Here is a 19,238-nt window from a genome sequence, read left to right as displayed (position 1 = left end):
CAACCACTTACAGTGGTTTTATATCTGAGTATTCAGCACCTTGAACTTAGGTTGAGAAATACAGAACATCTGTACAGGGTAAAATCCCAGCTCAACCTTGAAGCTTGCTGGGTTTATTTTAATCTTATTTAATAAAATGCACATACACTTGATTGTGAAAAGCTTCAATGCAGTTTACAAAACCATGAGTGGTGTTTCTTAAACTATAGTCTATGGGCTAATGGGTGGGGGTCTGTGGGTATTCTGCTGGTCTGGAAGACCCATTTAAAGCAAGAGGAAATCTTTCTCCAGAACGGTGACAAACACAGGATTCAAATGAAGGGTGGTTCCAAACAGTGAACATTTTTGGGTGAGATTCAATCACATTTGCACAATTTGTTGGGAGGCCTTGAGGAATACACCCATCCCCCCGCCCCAAATACAGGACTTTTTGAGATAAGGAAAGTGACAAGAAAACACGCTGGGAAATATGGGACACTTGGCTTTGATGCAGCAGCATCTAACCTCCCAGCAAACAGATCAGAATGAATGCTTATTAAACAGCTAATGCCATCTAATTTCCCTACAAACAAATCAGGATGAATGGTCAATGAGCAGGTTTAGCTGGAAGCACTCTTAAGTTTCTTCCAGCACTCCTTGCAAAGTGAGGGGGGAAATATGCATGAGTGAAACAGGGCTGCCTGCCACAAATACTTGCACTGCTGTGCTGAGTTCTTCTATTCCTCTCTACAATATGTAATACAATTTACCTCACGTCCTGATGTCCCCATAATATGCATTTCCTCATTCCACGTTAGAGCGAATTGTGTGGAATGGGGGGAAATGCACAACACGGCAACAGCAGGAACAGAATAAGTTTGTCTATATTACCGAAGGGGAGAACAAGAATTCAACATGGGGCGTTTTGGGCAGTTGTTCAATTTTATTTTATTTTATTATAATATGCAGCTCTGCCCTGAATATGGCAGGTGAGGGGAAAGGGATGTGTTGCTAGGTAACAAACAAGGAGGTTCCACTGAGAGTCTTCATGGACAAATATCTGAGGGCGGTTTTGGATGCTGCTGGGGAAGTGTTAGCTAAATACAGTCACTTCTGTAATCAACTGCCAATGCTTCATGAAATGTTCAAAGGGGAACTTATTCAGGCTACAGATGTAAATCTCCCCCCATGAAAATTCCACTCTGAATATTAGCAAGTGCTGCCAGCTGAACAGAGATGAGACTGTGTATCTTCCTAGCAATGTCTGAAGCTGCTATCAGTGGCATAGAGCACACAAACGCCCAGCAATGTTAGGCCTTTCCTTTACCCTGATCATTTAGTGATTCAGTTGCACAGGCATAAATAAGGAGCCAAGTTTTAATCCAAAGGTCTTTCAAACAAGCTAATAGGTGGTGGATGTAATGTAAGAAAACGCAACGGTGTCCAAAGAAGAAGAAACTCACAACAGTGGGAATACATAATCCAACAAAGTTGAAGGATTACTGAGTTCTAAAGCAAGTTATTATCTGTCTTAATATTCCCTCTGAAGCTGCTGCTTTGATGGAAGTTACTACAGCCAGCAATCACTGTCAGAAACTGGCTCAGAACTTGAGATATTGCATATTTCAAATAATTCCATGGTGTGTGTATATAATGGAATATCACTTGATACTAAAAGAAACACAACGCAATGGTACCCTCTGGCGTTCTTATTGCTTATCGCAAGGGACTTCTTCCTTCAAAGCATCACTGGTGACACTGGAGTCATTTATATGAGTCCAAAGAATAAGACACTTGCTGTAGGCAGCCTCTCCTACAAGCATATCACATATATTTCTTAAAAAGCTAGGGGAAAATAAGAACACTATTTATTAACACGGCAGAGGATTTTTTAAAGGAATGACAAGAGAGTCTTCTAAAAGGGTGAAGTACATTTGTGCCCTCTGCTGGATTTTTTTTTATTACTTTAGAAAGTTTGGATTTTTGGTAGGGAGACTGTGTGTGTGTGTATGTGTGTGTAGGTTGAAATTCCAGCATGTCAAATGAGAGAAATCTGAAATTCTAAGCCTTAACATCTGGCTCAATGTAAGTGACAGACACCCCCCCATTTAAACAATACTGACCAGCCCTGAATCTCTATGCAGTCACCAGCAATCCTGAACATGATCACAGATATGGCCAGCAGAAATCTCAGTGACTGCAAAGGCTACAATGGTGGTACCTTGTTAAAGACTTTGTATTTGTCTATTTTAGATGTATGCCAAAAACTTCTCAGTACTGAGTTCATCAAGGTCCATTAGGTTTTATTTCCCTCATCCACCACAGGCGGAAGCTGAGAAGGTGCAATTTTTCCTTACCATCAGGTGCTGAAAGGTGCAAAGTGATCCTAAATAGCAGCAATTCAAACCACATTTCCACAACTCAGTTATAGGCCTATGGTAACTCCATGGTGGCATTGTGAGGGCTGATTCAGTACAAAAATGCATTCAATTTTAAACAGCAAAATGCACAAGAGATACTTTATATAATTAAATGGTCAGCTTTCAGGATAATAAACAATGAAGTAGTGATTAACAATTACAACCCTGGTTTCATGTTTATTGTTGACTGTTTGGTTTAAGATGAACTGAAATAAATATTTCTGATGTGTCTAGCAGGCTTTACAATCCTAGCCTCCATGGGGCTGTCCCTGAATAAGTTTGGCCCAACTCATAGCCACGGACATGCCTTAGACCTGGTGTTCACCTCGATGGACATGGGTGATCTGACACTAAGTAAACATGAAACAAAAGAAGTGCCATGGTCAGATCACTTCCTGGTGCAACTGGACTCTGTGACCCTTCCCCTCTGCAGGGAGCTGGGACCAATTTGGATGGTCCATCCCCACCACTTAATGGATCCAAATGGTTTCCAAAGAGTGGTGGGGGGTGTTTTATCCCATGTTGATGGCCTTTCAGTTAATTCCCTGGTGGCTTGCTGGAATGCGGAGTTAACCAGGGCTATTGACTGTCTGGCTCCAAAGTGCCCTCTCCAACTGAATGGAGCCCGGACGGCCCTGTGGTTTTCCCCAGAGCTGAGGGCGATGAAACAATTGCTGAGACGGCCAGAGTGCTGGTAAAGGAAAACTCATTCTGAATCGGACCGAACACAGGTTAGAGTTCAACGTCAAGCCTACCAAGTGGTGATAGCGATGGCAAAGAGGTTATCTCCCGCCTGGACTACTGCAATGTGCTCTACATGGGGCTACCTTTGAATGGTGACCCGGAAACTACAACTAATCCAGAATGCGTCAGCTAGACTGGTGACTGGGAGTGGCCGCCAGGACCACATAACACCAGTCCTAAAGGATCTTCATTTGCTCTTAGTGCGTTTCTGAGCACAATTCAAAGTGTTGGTGCTGACCTTTATAGCCCTAAATGGCCTTGGCCCAGTATACCTGTAGAAGCGTCTCCACCTCCATCATTCAGCCTGGACACAGAGGTCCAGTGCCGAGGGCCTTCTGCTGGTCCCTCACTGCAAGAAGGTTACAGGGAGCCAGACAGAGGGCCTTCTTGGTAGTGGCGCCTGCCCTGTGGAACGCCCTTGCATCAGATGTCAAGGAAATAAACAACTACCTGACTTTTAGAAGACATCTGAAAGCAGCCCTGTTTAGGGAAGTTTTTAATGTTTAATGTTTTAGAATGTTCTAATATATGCTGTGAGCTGTCCAGAGTGACTGGAGAAACCCAGCCAGATGGGTGGGGTATTATTAATAATAATAGTAATAATAATAGTTATAGTCTGGAGACAGTGTGCTACAATGCATGTGCTAATGCACTCTGAAAGCCCAGGCAGGTACAATAATGGTGGTACAGGTATACAGCTCTTTCTTATGCTGACATGGTGACCCTGTCTAGCATATGTCATGCAAGACATGCTCAAAAGTCTTGCAATTCACCATGCTCCAGTGTGGTACCAGTCTAGCTCTTGTCTGTAGCCTGCCTTCTCTTGCTACCAAAGTACCCTAGCCACTATAGACAGCACCAGGAATCCTTACCATCCATTCATGGCTCAGCAGCTCATGATTGCTTACTCTGCAGATTGAGATCAGGATGTGAAAAACTGGGAGCACGTACAGAGCCACTGATACCTTCTGCACCTTAGGGAACCTGTGCGTCTGTTTCCACCAACCTTGTGAAATATCAAGAAGGACATCCAAGTTTGCTTTCTGTCTGCCTACTAACTTTCTCTTTCTTCGTCCTCAAACATCTGTCTCCAAATGCTTCCATTTCCCCCTATGTGCCTGACTCTGCAACCACTGCTCCAGAGATTTCTCTCCATGCTGCCTCCCCACCATCTCTATCTCTCTCTCTCTCTCTCTCTCTCTCTCTCTCTCTCTCTCTCTCTCTCCTTTCCTCCAAGATTATTTGAGCAGGGCCAGGACCAGACCATTAAAAAAAACAAAACAGAAAGGAGGTAACTCTAGAAACAGAGGGGATACTACATTAAATGTAAGATCTTTAAAGTATGACATTGAAGACAAAAGATGCGGGCAAAGTAATAAACAGGAGTGGGGAGAAAGTTGGAGAGCTGAAGACGGGCAAGAACTGCATGCCAGAGTCCCTCCTCCTCTCTCTCCCCCACCCTCCCCCCAATTGTTGGTCCCAGATCAACAGAGGAGTAACTTGAAGGCTGGCATTCAATGAATAGAAGCCAGTGGCCAGACTGTACCATTCCAACTTTCAGCAGGGGATGGAACAGCTGCTAGAGATAAAGAATCACAGTTCACGACAGCTTCCTATCTCAAAAGTTGTTGCTTCCATGTCCATCAAGAATGTAAGTGTTCGATGCTCAAAGGCCTGCTCCTCTGCATAGTCACTAGCTGCCTAGTGTTTGCTGCTACATCTAAGTTCCTTTGTTTCTGTTCCCTCCATCCCCCTATCCTCTGCCTGCCCCATGTTCCCTTTACCCCTCCCCCAAGTTGTCAGGGGCTGGAAGACAACAGAGGCTACACAAGAGCCCAGGGGATGAAGAACAGAAGAAGAAATCCCCCTTAAAAGCTGGAGGAGGGCAGGAAGCAAAAAAAAAAGGTAAAATTGTCTTAGAAATATAGCCAGGGCCCAAAAGTTTTCCTGCAGCTAGGGTGATGCAGTTTCCCTCCAGGAATATCTTCCAAGGAAAAGGTTGGTGCATTAAAAGAGAAGCCACTCCATTTGTCTGTTCCACCTTTGCTATTTTGACCTCAGAGAATTCTTTCTGAAGAAGTGTGAGTGAGACTGAGGCTTCCACTCAGGGGAAAGATGTGAAATTTGTCTGGGATGAATAGCAGGGTAAATCAGCGAGCGCTGCTCAAGTGAGGGCCGCTTCACAAATTACTTTGGGAAGGAACAGACACGTGTAAGTGTCTTAAAATGCATGTCGCATGAAACAAGGGAAAGCACAGACCGTGCAAGACCTCCTGACATGCTTCAAAGAAGTTTGCTGTACATTACCACCACTTCTGATATATATAACTTGTAAGCAAGTGGCCAGAAAATGGCTGGAGCATGTTTTGTGATGTCACGTGTGAATTTGAAATGCATCTCATCGAGCTGAAACAAGCCTTTGTGTCTCCATTTACTTTTACTTGACATAGATATTGAAAGTGTATGGTGGATATCATATATATATATATATATATCTGTTCACATGTCTCTTCTAAAATTAGGCATTAGTTTTTAGCTTCCCTTCTCTTTTCATCCTCTCAGGGGAAAGGCAATTGCTTGTCTTAAATCTGATCATTATTATTCTGCAGGAAAAAAAGCACTGAGAGGGGATGGTGGAGTATAGAAGATTTGTTATTTGCATTCTTTCTGTCAATAGGCAAACTCACAAAATATGTTGGGGCTCTTCTATGTGCATCGGTTACCAAATACCTTGAAATTCTTGGGTCCAATTCAGTTTATGCAGCAAGTGAGCTTGCTGAAAATAAATGCCACCAGAGACAGCAAGCAAGAGTTCTGGTGGGAATAAATGCATACAGAAAACAGATCGCCTAGGAGAGGAAAACTTTTCCAGGGGAGGAAGGAGACTCAGTGTTGAAGTGACATTTAAGTAAGATAAATGGTCTTAAGAAGTGATCTGCAAGTGCCATGAACAAGCAGAATGACAGCTTGATACAGCATCACAGGGGAACTGAATGAGAATAGAGCACATTGAACCTCAAGACTGGCAATTTGCCATATTTCTTTGTCATACTAAATAAGGCACTGTTGAATGTAAGTATTCCAGAAGATGATTCCATTATAGAATATTACAGGATTATTGACTGGATTTAAAAAAAAAAAAATACAGGGGTGTGTGTGTGGTGCTTTTATACACTAGTAAAATTGGGTTTGCAGACAGTAGGGTTGGGGAGAGAAAGCCCTGTGAACATGTTTCGAAAGTTGCAACTGTAAAAGGTTTTAAAGTTGTTAGTGTATAAAGCAACTTTAGCATATGGTTGCCGCTTCCAGCTGTACAGCCTTTCAAAACTGCACTGCCAATATCCATATCCATCAGTATTGCTAATCACAAGCAAATATTATCCAATAATCAAGGAACAAGTATGCAGCCCTTCTCACCCTCAGATTTTAAAAGTATTCCCCCCCATGAGACAAGTATCTGTTTTGCAGACAAAAGAACTGTCTAACATGGATCATCTAGCGGAACTCTAGAAGACTATTATTTCTTAGATTGTTATTGCTACAATCATACCTCGGGTTAAATATGCTTCAGGTTGAGTGTTTTCAGGTTATGCTCTGCAGCGACCCAAAAGTAACGGAACGCGTTACTTCAGGGGTTCGCCGCTTGCGCATGTGCAGATGCTCAAAATGACATCACACGCATGCCATGCGCAGAAGTGGCGAAACGTGACCCACGCATGCGCAGATGTGCAGAAGCATGTTGCATTCTACTCAGGATGCAAATGGAGCTCTGGAACAGATCCCGTTCGCATCCAGAGGTTCCACTGTAATTTTATATCAGGGTTGTGAAAACATCACTGGTAAAAGGGGAAGAAACTGGTCTCAGAGGATTCACCTGTCTAAAGCTGCAGAGGCTGTTCCACTTAAAGGATCCAGGGGTGTGGGGAGACTGGGCTTGGAAGAAGCATGGACCAATCCCCCCAAAACCACCAATAAATACTGGATGCCAATAAATACTAGAAACAAGATTTGGTGCTTAGCATGCATTGACGAGTTTTGTTTTTTCCCAGAGCTTGTCAACGCTTGCTGAAAGCCAAATCCTATGCATAAAATCAGCTATCCAAAAGTTAAGGATCTGCCATATGCACTTGCTCAGGTACCTGTGCAAACTGCTGTTCTGTCAGGAACAACAAAAGCCGCTGCTTATCTCAAAAAGAATTCAAAGACAGCACCCATTTGGATATATTAACGTATATCAAAGTATGCAAGTATCTGTTCTGTATCTTCATGGCTGATCTAAAGGGGGGGGGCAAATGGCATAAAAAGGAAGTTGGTTGTGTACGACAACACTTGAAATGATCTTCAAAGGACATGGTCACTTATTCCGCAGCTTGTAGGGCCATAAAAATGTACGGTTAAGCTCCCTGACCATTTTTATAATGCTGTTTCTATTTTTGTTTCTGTGTTTTGCCACAAACTTCAAAATTCACTCCAGTTTTACTGTGGATACAAGTTCAGTGACATTTTAAAATCAGCCCAGATGTTGTTGTTTTTTAAAGAAAGAATTCTGGAACAGGGTAACAGGTCATAGGATCATACAAATGCAGAGTTGGAAGGGACCCTGAGGATCCTCTAGTCCAGCCCCATGCAACGCAGAACTTTCCAAATGGCTGGGGTGGTCCACAGGGTGAGCAAGCACCTATTGGTTACAGCCACCCTCTGAAGGTGTGATAACAGGAAATAAAGTCCCATCAGCAGTCTATGCTGTGCCTGTAAGTGCAGAATAGACATTTAGTTCTCCAGAGCCAATCAGAGGCCAAACCACACGTGCAAGATCAGGAACTGGATCTCCCAACTTTTTGTTTTTATTTGAATATAGCTATGGAGTGAGATTCCCTGGATCCCTCTTACCAGCAAGAGCCTGATTACTACAAAGCAGCAAAGTCATCTGTATGTTTTTACTTATCTCCCCCCCCCCCAATTTCTCCAAATAAATATGCCCTGCATGTTTGAACTCTTTGTCCAAAACAAGCAAATGTTTGGTGGGCAGGGTGAGTGTCCGAGGGAATGTTAATTTGGACATAATGGAGCAGGGCGTGCATGCTAATGTTGAGATCTTAGGAAACGTCTTCAGCAAATTGTTTCCAAAGGCTAGCCTAAGGGTTTGTTTTGTTTTGTTTTCTGTGCTCTGTAAAGACCAATGCCATGTACTTATTTGCTCAGTCCTCCCAGTGCCTCCTCCCTCTGTGTAGGCAAAAAATTAATCACACTAGGCCTGACATTTAGGGAAGCCCTCTCTGTAATCTTGACCACAGCAGGGATAGTACCAGACAATTAAATATCCATTCCAAAGCCCATATTTCTGTGAGGGGGCACTGCAGTGTTCTAGGACCAACTCTTATTTACTCCTTATTTTCCCCTGCTGCTTTGGCATTGTGAGAGCTCAGTAGAATTATGCCATAGCTCCTGTTTGCTGAACTGAGTCTGGAAACAGTCAGACAGGAAGACATACCGATGGTTGCAAGGTAGGGATGGACCTCTTTGGGGAAATTATTATGATTAAATTTCATTGTTTGTTAATAGTCTAAGAAGTGCAATGAAATAGAAGGCAAGGCTGGAGTGAGGTGGGGGCAAATGGTACCTTTTACTCTGCACAGAGAGGTATGCGGAGAGTTAAAAAATGTAATGTTTTCACTCCACTGCTGAAATGTGCATATGGGGGAAGAAAGACCGCTCCATCTCAATGCTGGGAACCACAGTGCTGATATTGTGAAATAATGCTTCAGGGTCTGACAGGCCACTTCCTGCAGCTTGGTGGGCTGGATCTGGGCTAGCCATCCCAGCTATGGGATATATACCAGGGGTGAAGAAGCTTTTGCAGAACAAGGCTGAATTCCCTTGCATAATTCCTTTCCAGCAGCCAAGTTCTGGTGGTGGATGGGGCCAGAGGCAAAAGCACAGGGATTATGACTCTTACACCCTTTGCATGTCAAGCTACATTTCAACCACGCAACACACAAACCTCCCCATCTGGGCAAGCAGAAGGCATTGTGACAGTTCAAGGACACTTTCCAGCCAGGCAAAAGCACTTGAGGAATCTGCAGATCCATCTCTACTAGAGGAAGGACTGGTGGATTCTAAGCAAAGTTCTGCCAGTGGAAGCGTGGGACCACTGAACTGAGTCCGTTTATTTATAATTAGGGTTTGGGGGTTTTTGTTGTTATCCTTGACGGTTTTACACACAGAAGGCAGCTGGTTCTTCTCTCACAATTTGCCAGTGATTCCAGTTCTCTGACTCCACTCTTGTTGCTGTGTCTTGTAGGAAAGATGAGCACAACGCCTGCTGCCAACGAGACCTCTCCAACCGCCAGGGTACTTGCATTTCTCAATGCCACCACTGAGCTGGTCCCTCTAAGCCCTGAGCCGACTGGGGAGAAGCCCGACTCCTTGCCTATCATCATCGGTCTCATCTGCATCTTCCTCCTCCTGGCTACCTGCCTCATCTTTATCACTCTGTGCAAGCCAGCAGCTCTAGATCAATCTTTCTATGGGCCGCACGAATGTATGCCGTACCACCCTGAGAATGCCAGTGAGCCGCAGCTCAGGCTATGGAAACGTCTAGGGTCACTAAGGCATTCCATACGCAGCGTCAAGCGCAGCCGGCCCATTTCCCAAGTCCACGAAACTTGTTCGATAAAAGCACCTGTAATCCAGGGCTGGAACATCATGGAGTCAACTGAATTGTGACTCATCCATTACCTTCCGTGATTCAGCTGCATCCCGCACATTGTTAACTGACCTCAGATATAGTCTAAGCTCTTTCGGAGAATCACGGAGCAACAAGGATGGGAGAATTGGAGAAGCACAGTGGCCATTACATACCTAACTATGGAAAAGGGATAGAAGCAAACACTTGCAGTGCCTGCTTGATATATGTTTAAAATATATTGTAAAGTTGAAGAAACTTTTTTAAAGGAGATGAGGCACTCCAAATCATCCTGGTTCCATTTGTGTCTATGGTCATTTGCTCCCCAAACTCTTTAATTCTATGACAGCAGAAAGGTTTGCCAAAGACAAGAGAAAGACTCACAGTTCACTTGCCAGATGAATGAAAGTGGATATGGTTCTCTTGAGATGTGCCAGCAATGACTCATTGGCAACGTTCACTTTGATTCCAGAGCTTTAGCCAAAACTAGCTGGATGAAGCTGAGGGCCACTCAATTGTATCTGAAGGCCTTCATGAACAAGCACATTGCATTATCACACATTTAAGTTAGCCACAGGACGATGCTGTGGTAAGTTGCTTTTTAGGAGCAGCACAATATTCTATTGGGATTTTCACTTTTTCCAAAAACCTGGGAGTTAAATTGCAAGACGAGGCACAGCCACTTAAGAGCTAGAGATTTTAAGGATTTACAAAACTGCAGGTGAACTTCTGCTCTTTATCACTTTTTAACAAAAGATTTATAGAAATTGGACAGCAGGGGAGTACACAGCAAAGAAAAAAGAAGAAGCCTAAATTATAATGGCAAAAGGTTCTGTGACAGCAGAACAGTAATAAATAAACATGATGAATGCCACAGGTAACATCCATAGGAGAAGCTGGTGCATCCACACCGCATACAGCATTAACAAATGCAACAATTTCAGGCAGGGGAAGGAGTATAATAGTTATCAGGGTGCAGATTTTCAGTGCTTGGGTGGTACAATGGCCTCACAAAAGTCTTGCCATTCACGGGAAGGGCCACAGCTCAGTGGCAGAACACACAGTTTGGCACTCAAAGAGTCCCAGGTTCAGTCCCTGGTATCTCCAGTCAGGGCTGGGGAAGACCACCATTTAAGTGCTGCCACCGGACATTGGAAATAATATTGAGCTAAATGGGCCAGTGGTTTGACTTGGGATAAGGCTACTTCCGCTAAAGAGGATGCCCAATGAAACCGGAAACAAGTATACATTTGGATGGAAGTGCCTGAAGGGAAAGACTGCAGGGAAGGAGCCTTGGTGGGAGGAGGATTTAGCCCCCTCTTGGCTCTACACCTTGGCCTCACCACCCCATTTTCTATATATGACTAGGGAAGACTGCAGTTTAAACAAATGGGTCTGCCACCAATCAAGTGTAATCTGATGGTTTCTGAGTGGTTGATGGTGTGATAGCTAGGAGGCAAGCAAGCAAATGTTTGATCGTCACCATTTCACCACGCAGCAGAGCAGGAAGTTTCATTCACAGTACGGTGCATGGACGTGTATGCAAGAAAACTCTGATAACTGCTTCTTTTAGGGAGAACGGCAGCTTCAGGAGGGGGTGGTTTGGAGAAAGGAAGGTGGGGTGCTTGCCATTTCAGTGGCCCGCCATTTTTAACCCGCAGTTCCTGCAACTCTTTCCCCATCTGCTCTTCTTTCATAGAGTTCAGCAACTAAACCCACACATGCAAATCAGCAGGTGAAGTTGGGGACTGGGTGGGTTAAGGGGAAATGGCAATATAATATGAAAACTTTTGAAAACCTTGGATATATTTTTTTTTAAAGTGGCAGTTTCTTACAGTAATCTTTCTTAGGCTCTTTGAAGTAGAAAATGAAAAAAGAAAAAAGAACGGGAAGATCACAACATGTTTAATGAAAACCACTTAGAGATTTTGACAGTTAAGGAGTATACACATTTCATTAAATAAACACATAAATGTTTAAAAAGTGGGAAGCTAGTTTTTTTTAAAGGTCTGTTTTGCTGGTATCTTGGCTATCTATATGGTAATACTGGGAAATGATTTGCTAACTGCCTATTAGTTGTACCTCTTATTGAAATAGATGGAACATGTGGAACAGGCGAAAGAAAGTTAGGGAGAATAGCTTTGGCATGCCATGCAAGTTATTTATTTTGAAATATTGCAATCCAGGCACAGTTCAATTTGCCCAAGATCCATTAACACCAGTCTCACAACTGGACGACGAAGCACTTAAAAGTTACCTAACTTTCAGTGGGCCCAAGTGCCATATCTGAATTATAACCATTGTTTTGTAACTTGAAGGGCTAAGAAAAGAAAAGCTCCACCTGCATAATAGATTGTGAAACATCCTGCATGGGGCACTAACCATCTAGACATCATAAAAGTGTGACGACATTTATTGGAAGCTGAAACTTTACAACCGAGTGGATCTACTGGAGTAAATGGGAATAAAAGGTGTACATTTGAAGGGGGTCTTTTGTGTGTGTGTGTGTGGGAAGAGAGAGACGCTTTGTAGTGGATTATTTAGTTCATATAGCGTCTTCTCAGATTGGAGCCTTATATCTGAAAGGCCCTCCAATACAATTCTGTAATGTTTGAGTGTATACAGCAATGTATGCTTTCAGTCGACCTACTTTCTAAAACAGGTGTGTGTTAAATGATATGACTGCACTTTCCCCATTTTTGTTCTCGGTTTAATGACTGTAGATATACAACACTCTGCCACAGACACTCATGTAATAATAATAATAATAATAAATTACACTAGCACCTGCTGGGGTTGGGGATTATTTAAATAAATAAGCAGTAAAGGCCACCCAAACATATTTGTGAATGCATTTGTAGAGACTCTAGAGGAGCTTGTGCACTTCTGAAATTCAAAGCAGCTTGTGAAGTGAGAAGTAGCTGCACAGTGCAACGAAGCCCATTTGTAGTGTCAATGATGAACGCTGCTTTAAATTAATATCTGGAATTCCATAGGGTTGCATCTATTGGTTGCACGAGAAGAAGCCTCTCCTAGGGGATTGATGCACTCTGTCCTTGCTGCACCATAGAATTGTAGTGTCGGAAGGGACGCCAAGGGTCCTGCAGTCCAACCCTTAGGGAATCCCCTGAAAATGGGCAAAGGAACATTGCACCCGAGGGAGCTCCATTTCATGCAAAGTTCCTCCACCCGATGTGAGACAGTTCCTCCCTTGTGCTGAAGTTCTGCGTTGACAGAGCCCACACTGTTCAGGAGCCTCCTACCTCAGTCCTCTGGCAAAGCTTTTTTGAAAGCTGAGGAGCAGGAAAGGAAGGGGAACAATTCTACCACTGAATACAATTCATGGTGCTCTACATACATTATAGTCGGTGCACTTTGTAATCAACCCAGTAAGTGAGATCACTGTTATTAGCCCCATGTTGGGCTGAGGCTCCAAGGGAGTAGCTTGTTCAAATGCAGTTGTGTGTGTGTGTGTGTGTGTGTGTGTGTGTGTGTGTGTGTGTTTAAAGGGGAAGGATTTTCTGGCTGGCAGCTAAGTCACTAAGAACCAAGTGACACATGATACCCTAATTCAGTGACTGACTCTCCTGACATATCGCTTTATTGGCCAAGGGAGCTGGCAGCATGACTAAGCCACTTCTGGCGAACAAGAGCAGTGCACAGAAACGCTGTTTACCTTCCCGCCGGAGCGGTACCTATTTATCTACTTGCACTTTGAAGTGCTTTCAAATTGCTAGGTTGGCAGGAGCAGGGGCTGACCAACGGGAGCTCACCCCGCCGTGGGGATTCGAACCGCCGACCTTCCGATCGGCAAGCCCTAGGCTCTGTGGTTTAGACCACAGCGCCACCCGCGTTCCTAAGTTACTATTAGGAGGAACTAATAGTGAAACCATGGTGGCTGCGTATTTCCCCCTTCATGGCTAATCGCAGCTCTGAATGTGTGTGTGTGTGTGTGAGAGAGAGAGAGAGAGAGCGCGCGCAAGAGAGAGGGCTGGAGAATCGGTGTAAATGAGGAAGCATTAGCCTCCCCTCCTCCTGGTTCCCAATCCAAATCAAGGGTGTGGGGGTGGGAATGGATGGGTGCAAAGCTGAAATAAAAAGAAATACCACGGGAGATCCAATCATAGATGTCTGCACAAGTTGCAAAGTTTGGTGGCACTAAGTTACACTAACTCCGTCCGAGCTATTAATATTGAGCACACAGCATATTTAAGAGGCTGGATATCAACTAGCAGATCAGATTTAGGCACCTAAATGCAGCACTCTCCTCTTCCTAAACACTTTAGGACATGACATTTTTGCATCTGAACCACAGGAAAATTCCCAGTTCAGAACATGAGTAGTTCATGGTGCCAATCACTTTAAGAAGATTTATGATATAAGCTGGCAAAACACAACTTTAAATGAAGGCAGAGCACACCTCCCTTGACTCACTCAGTTGTAAAATTGATTTTAAACTAAAAATTAAAAAAAATTGTCTGTTTCCCGAATTTGATTTGTGACAGCATTTATGTTCACTTTAATGCCTTTGACTTTCCTTTCGTTTTGGTCAGAAAAGCAATCTCTCCAATTTATTAAAATGAGTTTCACAGGAGATCCCTCATAGGCACCCAATTCCTTTCCCTTGCAGACATTCCCGTAGTACGTTTTATTTGAAACAGCATCTTATTGTGGTCTCTTCAGTAAGACTTGGCTACTCTGTTCAATTTTGTTTCTTATTGCTTTGCTCCCTATCACAGTTTCTCATGTTAATATCAAGAGACAATCAGAAATGTGACTGCATAAACAAAAGCAAATCTTGAAGCATTTATGTCATTCCCATACAAAATCATATTTTGATGCGTTGACATATTTTAATTTTAAAACCATCAAAAGGGCCTAATCAACATTATGAAACAGCCGCCTTGCAAGTTTTATTTGGTGGAGGAGGAAGAGAACTTTGAAGTTATCAGAAACTCATCTGCAATCTACGCAGGTTTGATGCCAGGGGCTGGTCCTGCCAGGAAACAAGAGCATCTCTCATAGGGCCCATAGGAGTTTGCTTTTGCGTGTTAAAACACAGCTGCCTCCTCTAGTACAAGCGTAGGGTGGTGGTGGTGGAGAGCAGCAAGTGATGTGGTGGAAGGAAGGCCTGAGCCACAATGCTATATAGAGAGAATGTGTAACGGGCAGGCTGCTGGTTTAAATTATGGCAAGGCACAATCTCAACCTAATCCCTAATACAGAGATGTGGTGAGATCACTGCCTTGTCGTGGTGAAGGGGCTTCAACAACTCAGAGAAGCTATGAGCTATGCCGTGCAGGGCCACCCAAGATAGACAGGTCATAGTGGAGAGTTTTGACTAAACGTGATCCGCCTGGAGCAGGAACCGGCAAGCCACTCCAGTATCCTTGCCAAGAAAACTCCATGGACAAAGACAACAGGCATATAAAAGTTATGAACTGCGGGAGGCAGTGGAAGACAGGAGTGCCTGGCGTGCTCTGGTCCATGGTGTCATGAAGAGTCAGACACAACCAAACGACTAAACAACAACAAAAAACCTCATGTATACGTGTGTGTGGGGGCTCGCTCACTCACTCACTCACTCACTCACTCACTCACTCACTCACTCTCTCTCTCTCCATTATGGTGTGTATTATTCTTCATATTCCATAAGGCCACCATAGCAATTCCTTCACCTATGATACTTTCAGATTTAGCGGTTAGGTTATTTACAGGGCTTTTTTTCCTTTTCAGCTGGAGCTCACCGGAGCTCAGCTCCAGCATCTCTCAGGTGAACACCATTGCCATTCTAAGAGAAGAAGGGAGATGTCCCTGCACCTCTTTTTCTAGAAAAATAGCACTGGGTATTTGGAGGCAATCCCCTCCTGTCCCCAGTCAACTGAAGTCTCGAAAACATTACCCCAGATTTCTTATATAAGTTAGCTGACCTCCCGCTGTGCAAAATTTCCATGTGATTTGGAACAAAAGCTTGCAACCTCACTATACCTCTTGGCAGGCTAGAGTGGGGAATTCAAGGAACAAGAAGCCAACTCAGAGCATGCTGGAAATACCCCTCTGTTTGCGCTAGAGAAAATAAAAATATTTGGTTTTGAAGAAAATCTGGGAATGCAGTCGTTCATTTACCAGCTCTACTGCCATTCATCCCATGAAGGGCTAGCTTCAAAGAGGGAAACAAAAGAAGCAAAATGAGACTCCAAATTCTTCTATCCCAATTTATTATTTAAAGCTGTTTTGTACACTAGCAAAGCATACCTATTTCACCAAGAAAGGCCCTGTGCCTCACTGAAAGCAGCTCTGTTTAGGAGCCCTCTTCTGTTTAAACCATTCGCTGGGTCAGTACAGCAGCTCCAGTGATGTGTTCCATCATCACATTAAGAAGAAATCATTCTGTGGTTACCATGTTGTAGCACAGTTACTTCCGATGCCCAGCTAATGAATTGTGTCTCCTTGAGCCTGACTCCCCCTACCCTCTCGCTCCCCCTCTTTATTCTTGAAATGGTGTTATTAAATCTGCTACTCAAAGCCTCTTGATCTTTTTGGTGCTGCTCACTTGTTTATGAATTGCCCTGCTTTCTGTTCTTAGACTTTCCAACAACAGAGGAAGTGACTGCTAAATTCAGCAAAGCACATAAAGTAGTACAACCCTGGTACATGAGATATGGCCTAGCCTTAGTATCACGTTACTGCGACACCAGGTAACAGCTAGGATGAAAAGAGAAAGAGAGAGAGAGCAGGCTGGCTTATTGCTTCTCTTCTTCCACTGCGCCCACCGGATCTTACCGAGAACAAACAGTTTAGTTACATGCCTGTACGATGCTGCTGTAGTCAGGGATGTCTTCAGGAACAGTGGCTTCGTAGCTGCTTTGAAGGAAGATGGGCCGGTTGTCATTCACATCCAGCACAGTGACATATACAGTAGCTGTCCCAGTCCTCCGTTTGCCTGTTGGACCGTTATCTGTGAGAAAAAAGTGGTCCATCTTAATCTCCCAATGTTTAGGAAAAAGGCAGGTCTACTGACTGAGCGTTGACTGAATGCAAACAAATCCAGAAGCAAGCAAGGGCAAGCAATCCAGGTACTTCCTTCTTTTCCTTGGTGGACAGGCGGAGTCCCCCCAACCCCAGAGAGGAATAATGACTCAAGACAATGTGCTATGGGATTAAATTTGGCCACAACTTTATTAAGTTTCAGATGTAGGGAAACCTTGGCTCAGGCATTGGGCGTTTATCCTTCCCAGTCCCCAGCCAGGGATCTGGGAGACTTCAGGGTTACCCAGAATGTGTGGGGATTGGGGTGGCTCTGGAGAACATATGTTCAAGCAGAGAGCCCGCCCGCCATTTTGCCGCCGTTGGAGGGGAGAGCAATGACAACCTCTCGGCACAGGGCCAATGCCTCCCCTCAAGACCCCTTTAACGGGGAACCCTGGTATCACTGCTGCAAGGGGGGCGTGGGTCACCGCTTCATCCTCCCCCCCCATTTAGGAAGCTAGACTAAAGGATTCTGCCCAAGGCCTGAAACTGCCAAAGTTGTGATGTTTTGCTACGGGGAAGGCAAACCTGCCAATGCAGGAAAATGCCTTTCCGGCCCTTCAACTGTGACTCTGACGTAGCAGCGCCTGCGTACCTGTGGAGAAGAGGTTAACCTGCAAAAGAAGACTTAACTGAGGGGGGGGGAGGAGCTCTGGAGCCAACTGCCGCTTTGCAGGTAAGATTCACCTTCTGTTGTGTGTGCAGGACGGTCCCTCCTCTTACCTGGCCAATCCCCTGGCAACGCCTCCCCAGGCAGGATTGGGTGATTGGCTGAGTAGGGGGAGACCTCCAGGTATCCAGCCTGGGGAGGATGAAGCCAGCCTGAGCTACCAGGAGTCACACTGGGATCCGGGGGGCTGTGAGCGACACACAAAAGGCGTCCCCATTTGATGTGGGGAGCGGTCATTGTCAAATCATTCCACACATTCTGTCTGAGTCCAAATTTCTGGGGGGCACCTTAAACTCTATCAGTTCCAGGTAAGAAGGTAAGAGCAGCTCCCCCTGTATCAGGCCAAAGGCCCACCGAGTCCAACACCCTGGTCTCACTGTTGTCAGCCAAAACATTTATAGGAAGTCCACAAGCAGGACGTAAGTACAACAGTACCTGCCCCACTTGTGATTCTCAGCAACCAGTATGGAGATGCACAGCCATTTTTCAGAGGTATACCAGAGCCATGGCTAGCGTTATCCTCATGAATTTATCTAACACCCTATTAAAGCCATTTAAATTGGTGGCCATCATTACATTGCCTGGTAGCAATTTGCAGCTGTGTAAAGAAGTACACACCCTTTCATTTGCCCTAATTTTTCTGACATTCTCTTTAAACCCTTTCTCTCTCCCCAACATAATTTTATATACCTCTATCATGTCCTGCTCCCCCCCCAATTATTCACCATTTTTTAAAAACTAAAAAGCTCTAAATGTAACTTTTTCTCATAGAGGTAGCTGTTTCAGATCCTTGATCATTTTGGTCGTCTTCTGAACTTTCTCTGGGTGTCCTCTCTTCTTCCTAGACTCTGAAAGGTCTGTAAGAGTCAAGCCTGACTAGGTTCTGAAACGAGGGACTCTCATGTGGGACTGGGACTAACATCTGTCTCCCCAGTTCCAGATTCCAGACCTACAAGGCCAACAAGGGTATCTTCCAGTTGCACTGCCAATGAAATATTATCACACAAAGAGTGCAACTTATAAGGGTGCCAAAGGATGGTGCTACTAGCTGTTGAAAATATATATACATATCTGGCTCCATCATAGTTAGTGTGCATTTAAAATATGATTTACTGTAAATTGCACACACAATGCGTAGGTTTGTCTGTTTAACACCTGCATCAGATATTTCTATTTTGCTTTGATTAGAATGTATGTCAAATTCACTGTAATTGTTTTATGATTTTTTTTTTATTTCAGCTTTCTTGAAAAGCCTGTGAAAGATGTATATTAACTTGAGTGAAGCATTAATATGAAACGGCAGAATTATTAATACCACAAAGATGTTTAATCCTACCAATTATATTCCATTTCAAATAACGTCAAGTCTTTCATAAATTTGCGCTACATGGAAAAAATTCTTTGTGATCAATAGTAGACATTGTTGAGCACTTAAATCCCATTGATTGTGCTAGTTGTCTTCATTAATCTACATTCAACCCAAGTATGTAGCGACTGGCTGCATTTCACTACACAGTACGCCGGGGAATATTATCATTAGCAAGTTAATCAGACACAGAATTTTCCTCTCATCTAAAGCTACAAAGGGGCTTCTTTACAGAACACGAGAGAAAGGTGTATGGAAGGCCCAGGATTAACTGGAGGTGGTTAACAAAACCATCTTGCTTTGTACGGTGATGGAGATTTGCTAATGGAATTGGAAGGGAAACTT

At 44.0% G+C, this 19,238-nt stretch overlaps 2 protein-coding genes across 2 annotated transcripts in view; one reads left to right on the top strand and one right to left on the bottom strand.

Annotated features, from left to right (window-relative positions):
• CDH23 (cadherin related 23) overlaps positions 1-19,238 on the bottom strand; it is a 402,434-nt gene that overhangs the window by 99,698 nt on the left and 283,498 nt on the right. Inside the window, exon 27 of the mRNA XM_082222023.1 lies at positions 16,638-16,786. Within this exon, the coding sequence (XP_082078149.1) occupies positions 16,638-16,786 (149 nt within the window). The remainder of the gene's footprint in view (positions 1-16,637; positions 16,787-19,238) is intronic.
• LOC309533600 (uncharacterized protein C10orf105) lies at positions 4,702-12,574 on the top strand. Its single transcript, XM_082225093.1, has 3 exons — positions 4,702-4,794; positions 4,940-5,048; positions 9,445-12,574. The coding sequence occupies exons 1-3, from the start codon at positions 4,711-4,713 to the stop codon at positions 9,867-9,869; spliced, it is 618 nt and encodes a 205-aa protein (XP_082081219.1). The 5' UTR covers positions 4,702-4,710; the 3' UTR covers positions 9,870-12,574.

Source organism: Podarcis vaucheri, assembly GCF_965113315.1.
Source record: "Podarcis vaucheri genome assembly, chromosome: 5".
Taxonomy (NCBI): Eukaryota; Metazoa; Chordata; class Lepidosauria; order Squamata; family Lacertidae; genus Podarcis; species Podarcis vaucheri.
The sequence above is the reverse complement of the archived record's forward strand: the minus strand, read 5'-3'. Positions and strand labels throughout refer to the sequence as shown.

What these genes read in the sequence shown, in the direction of transcription:
- LOC309533600 (XM_082225093.1), top strand. Translation starts at nt 4,711, where the DNA reads ATGGAACAGCTGCTAGAGATAAAGAATCACAGTTCACGACAGCTTCCT. An exon ending in CTTCCATGTCCATCAAGAAT is followed by an intron (nt 4,795 to 4,939) that starts GTAAGTGTTCGA and finishes CCCTCCCCCAAG; the next exon opens with TTGTCAGGGGCTGGAAGACA. An exon ending in GCAGGAAGCAAAAAAAAAAG is followed by an intron (nt 5,049 to 9,444) that starts GTAAAATTGTCT and finishes TGTGTCTTGTAG; the next exon opens with GAAAGATGAGCACAACGCCT.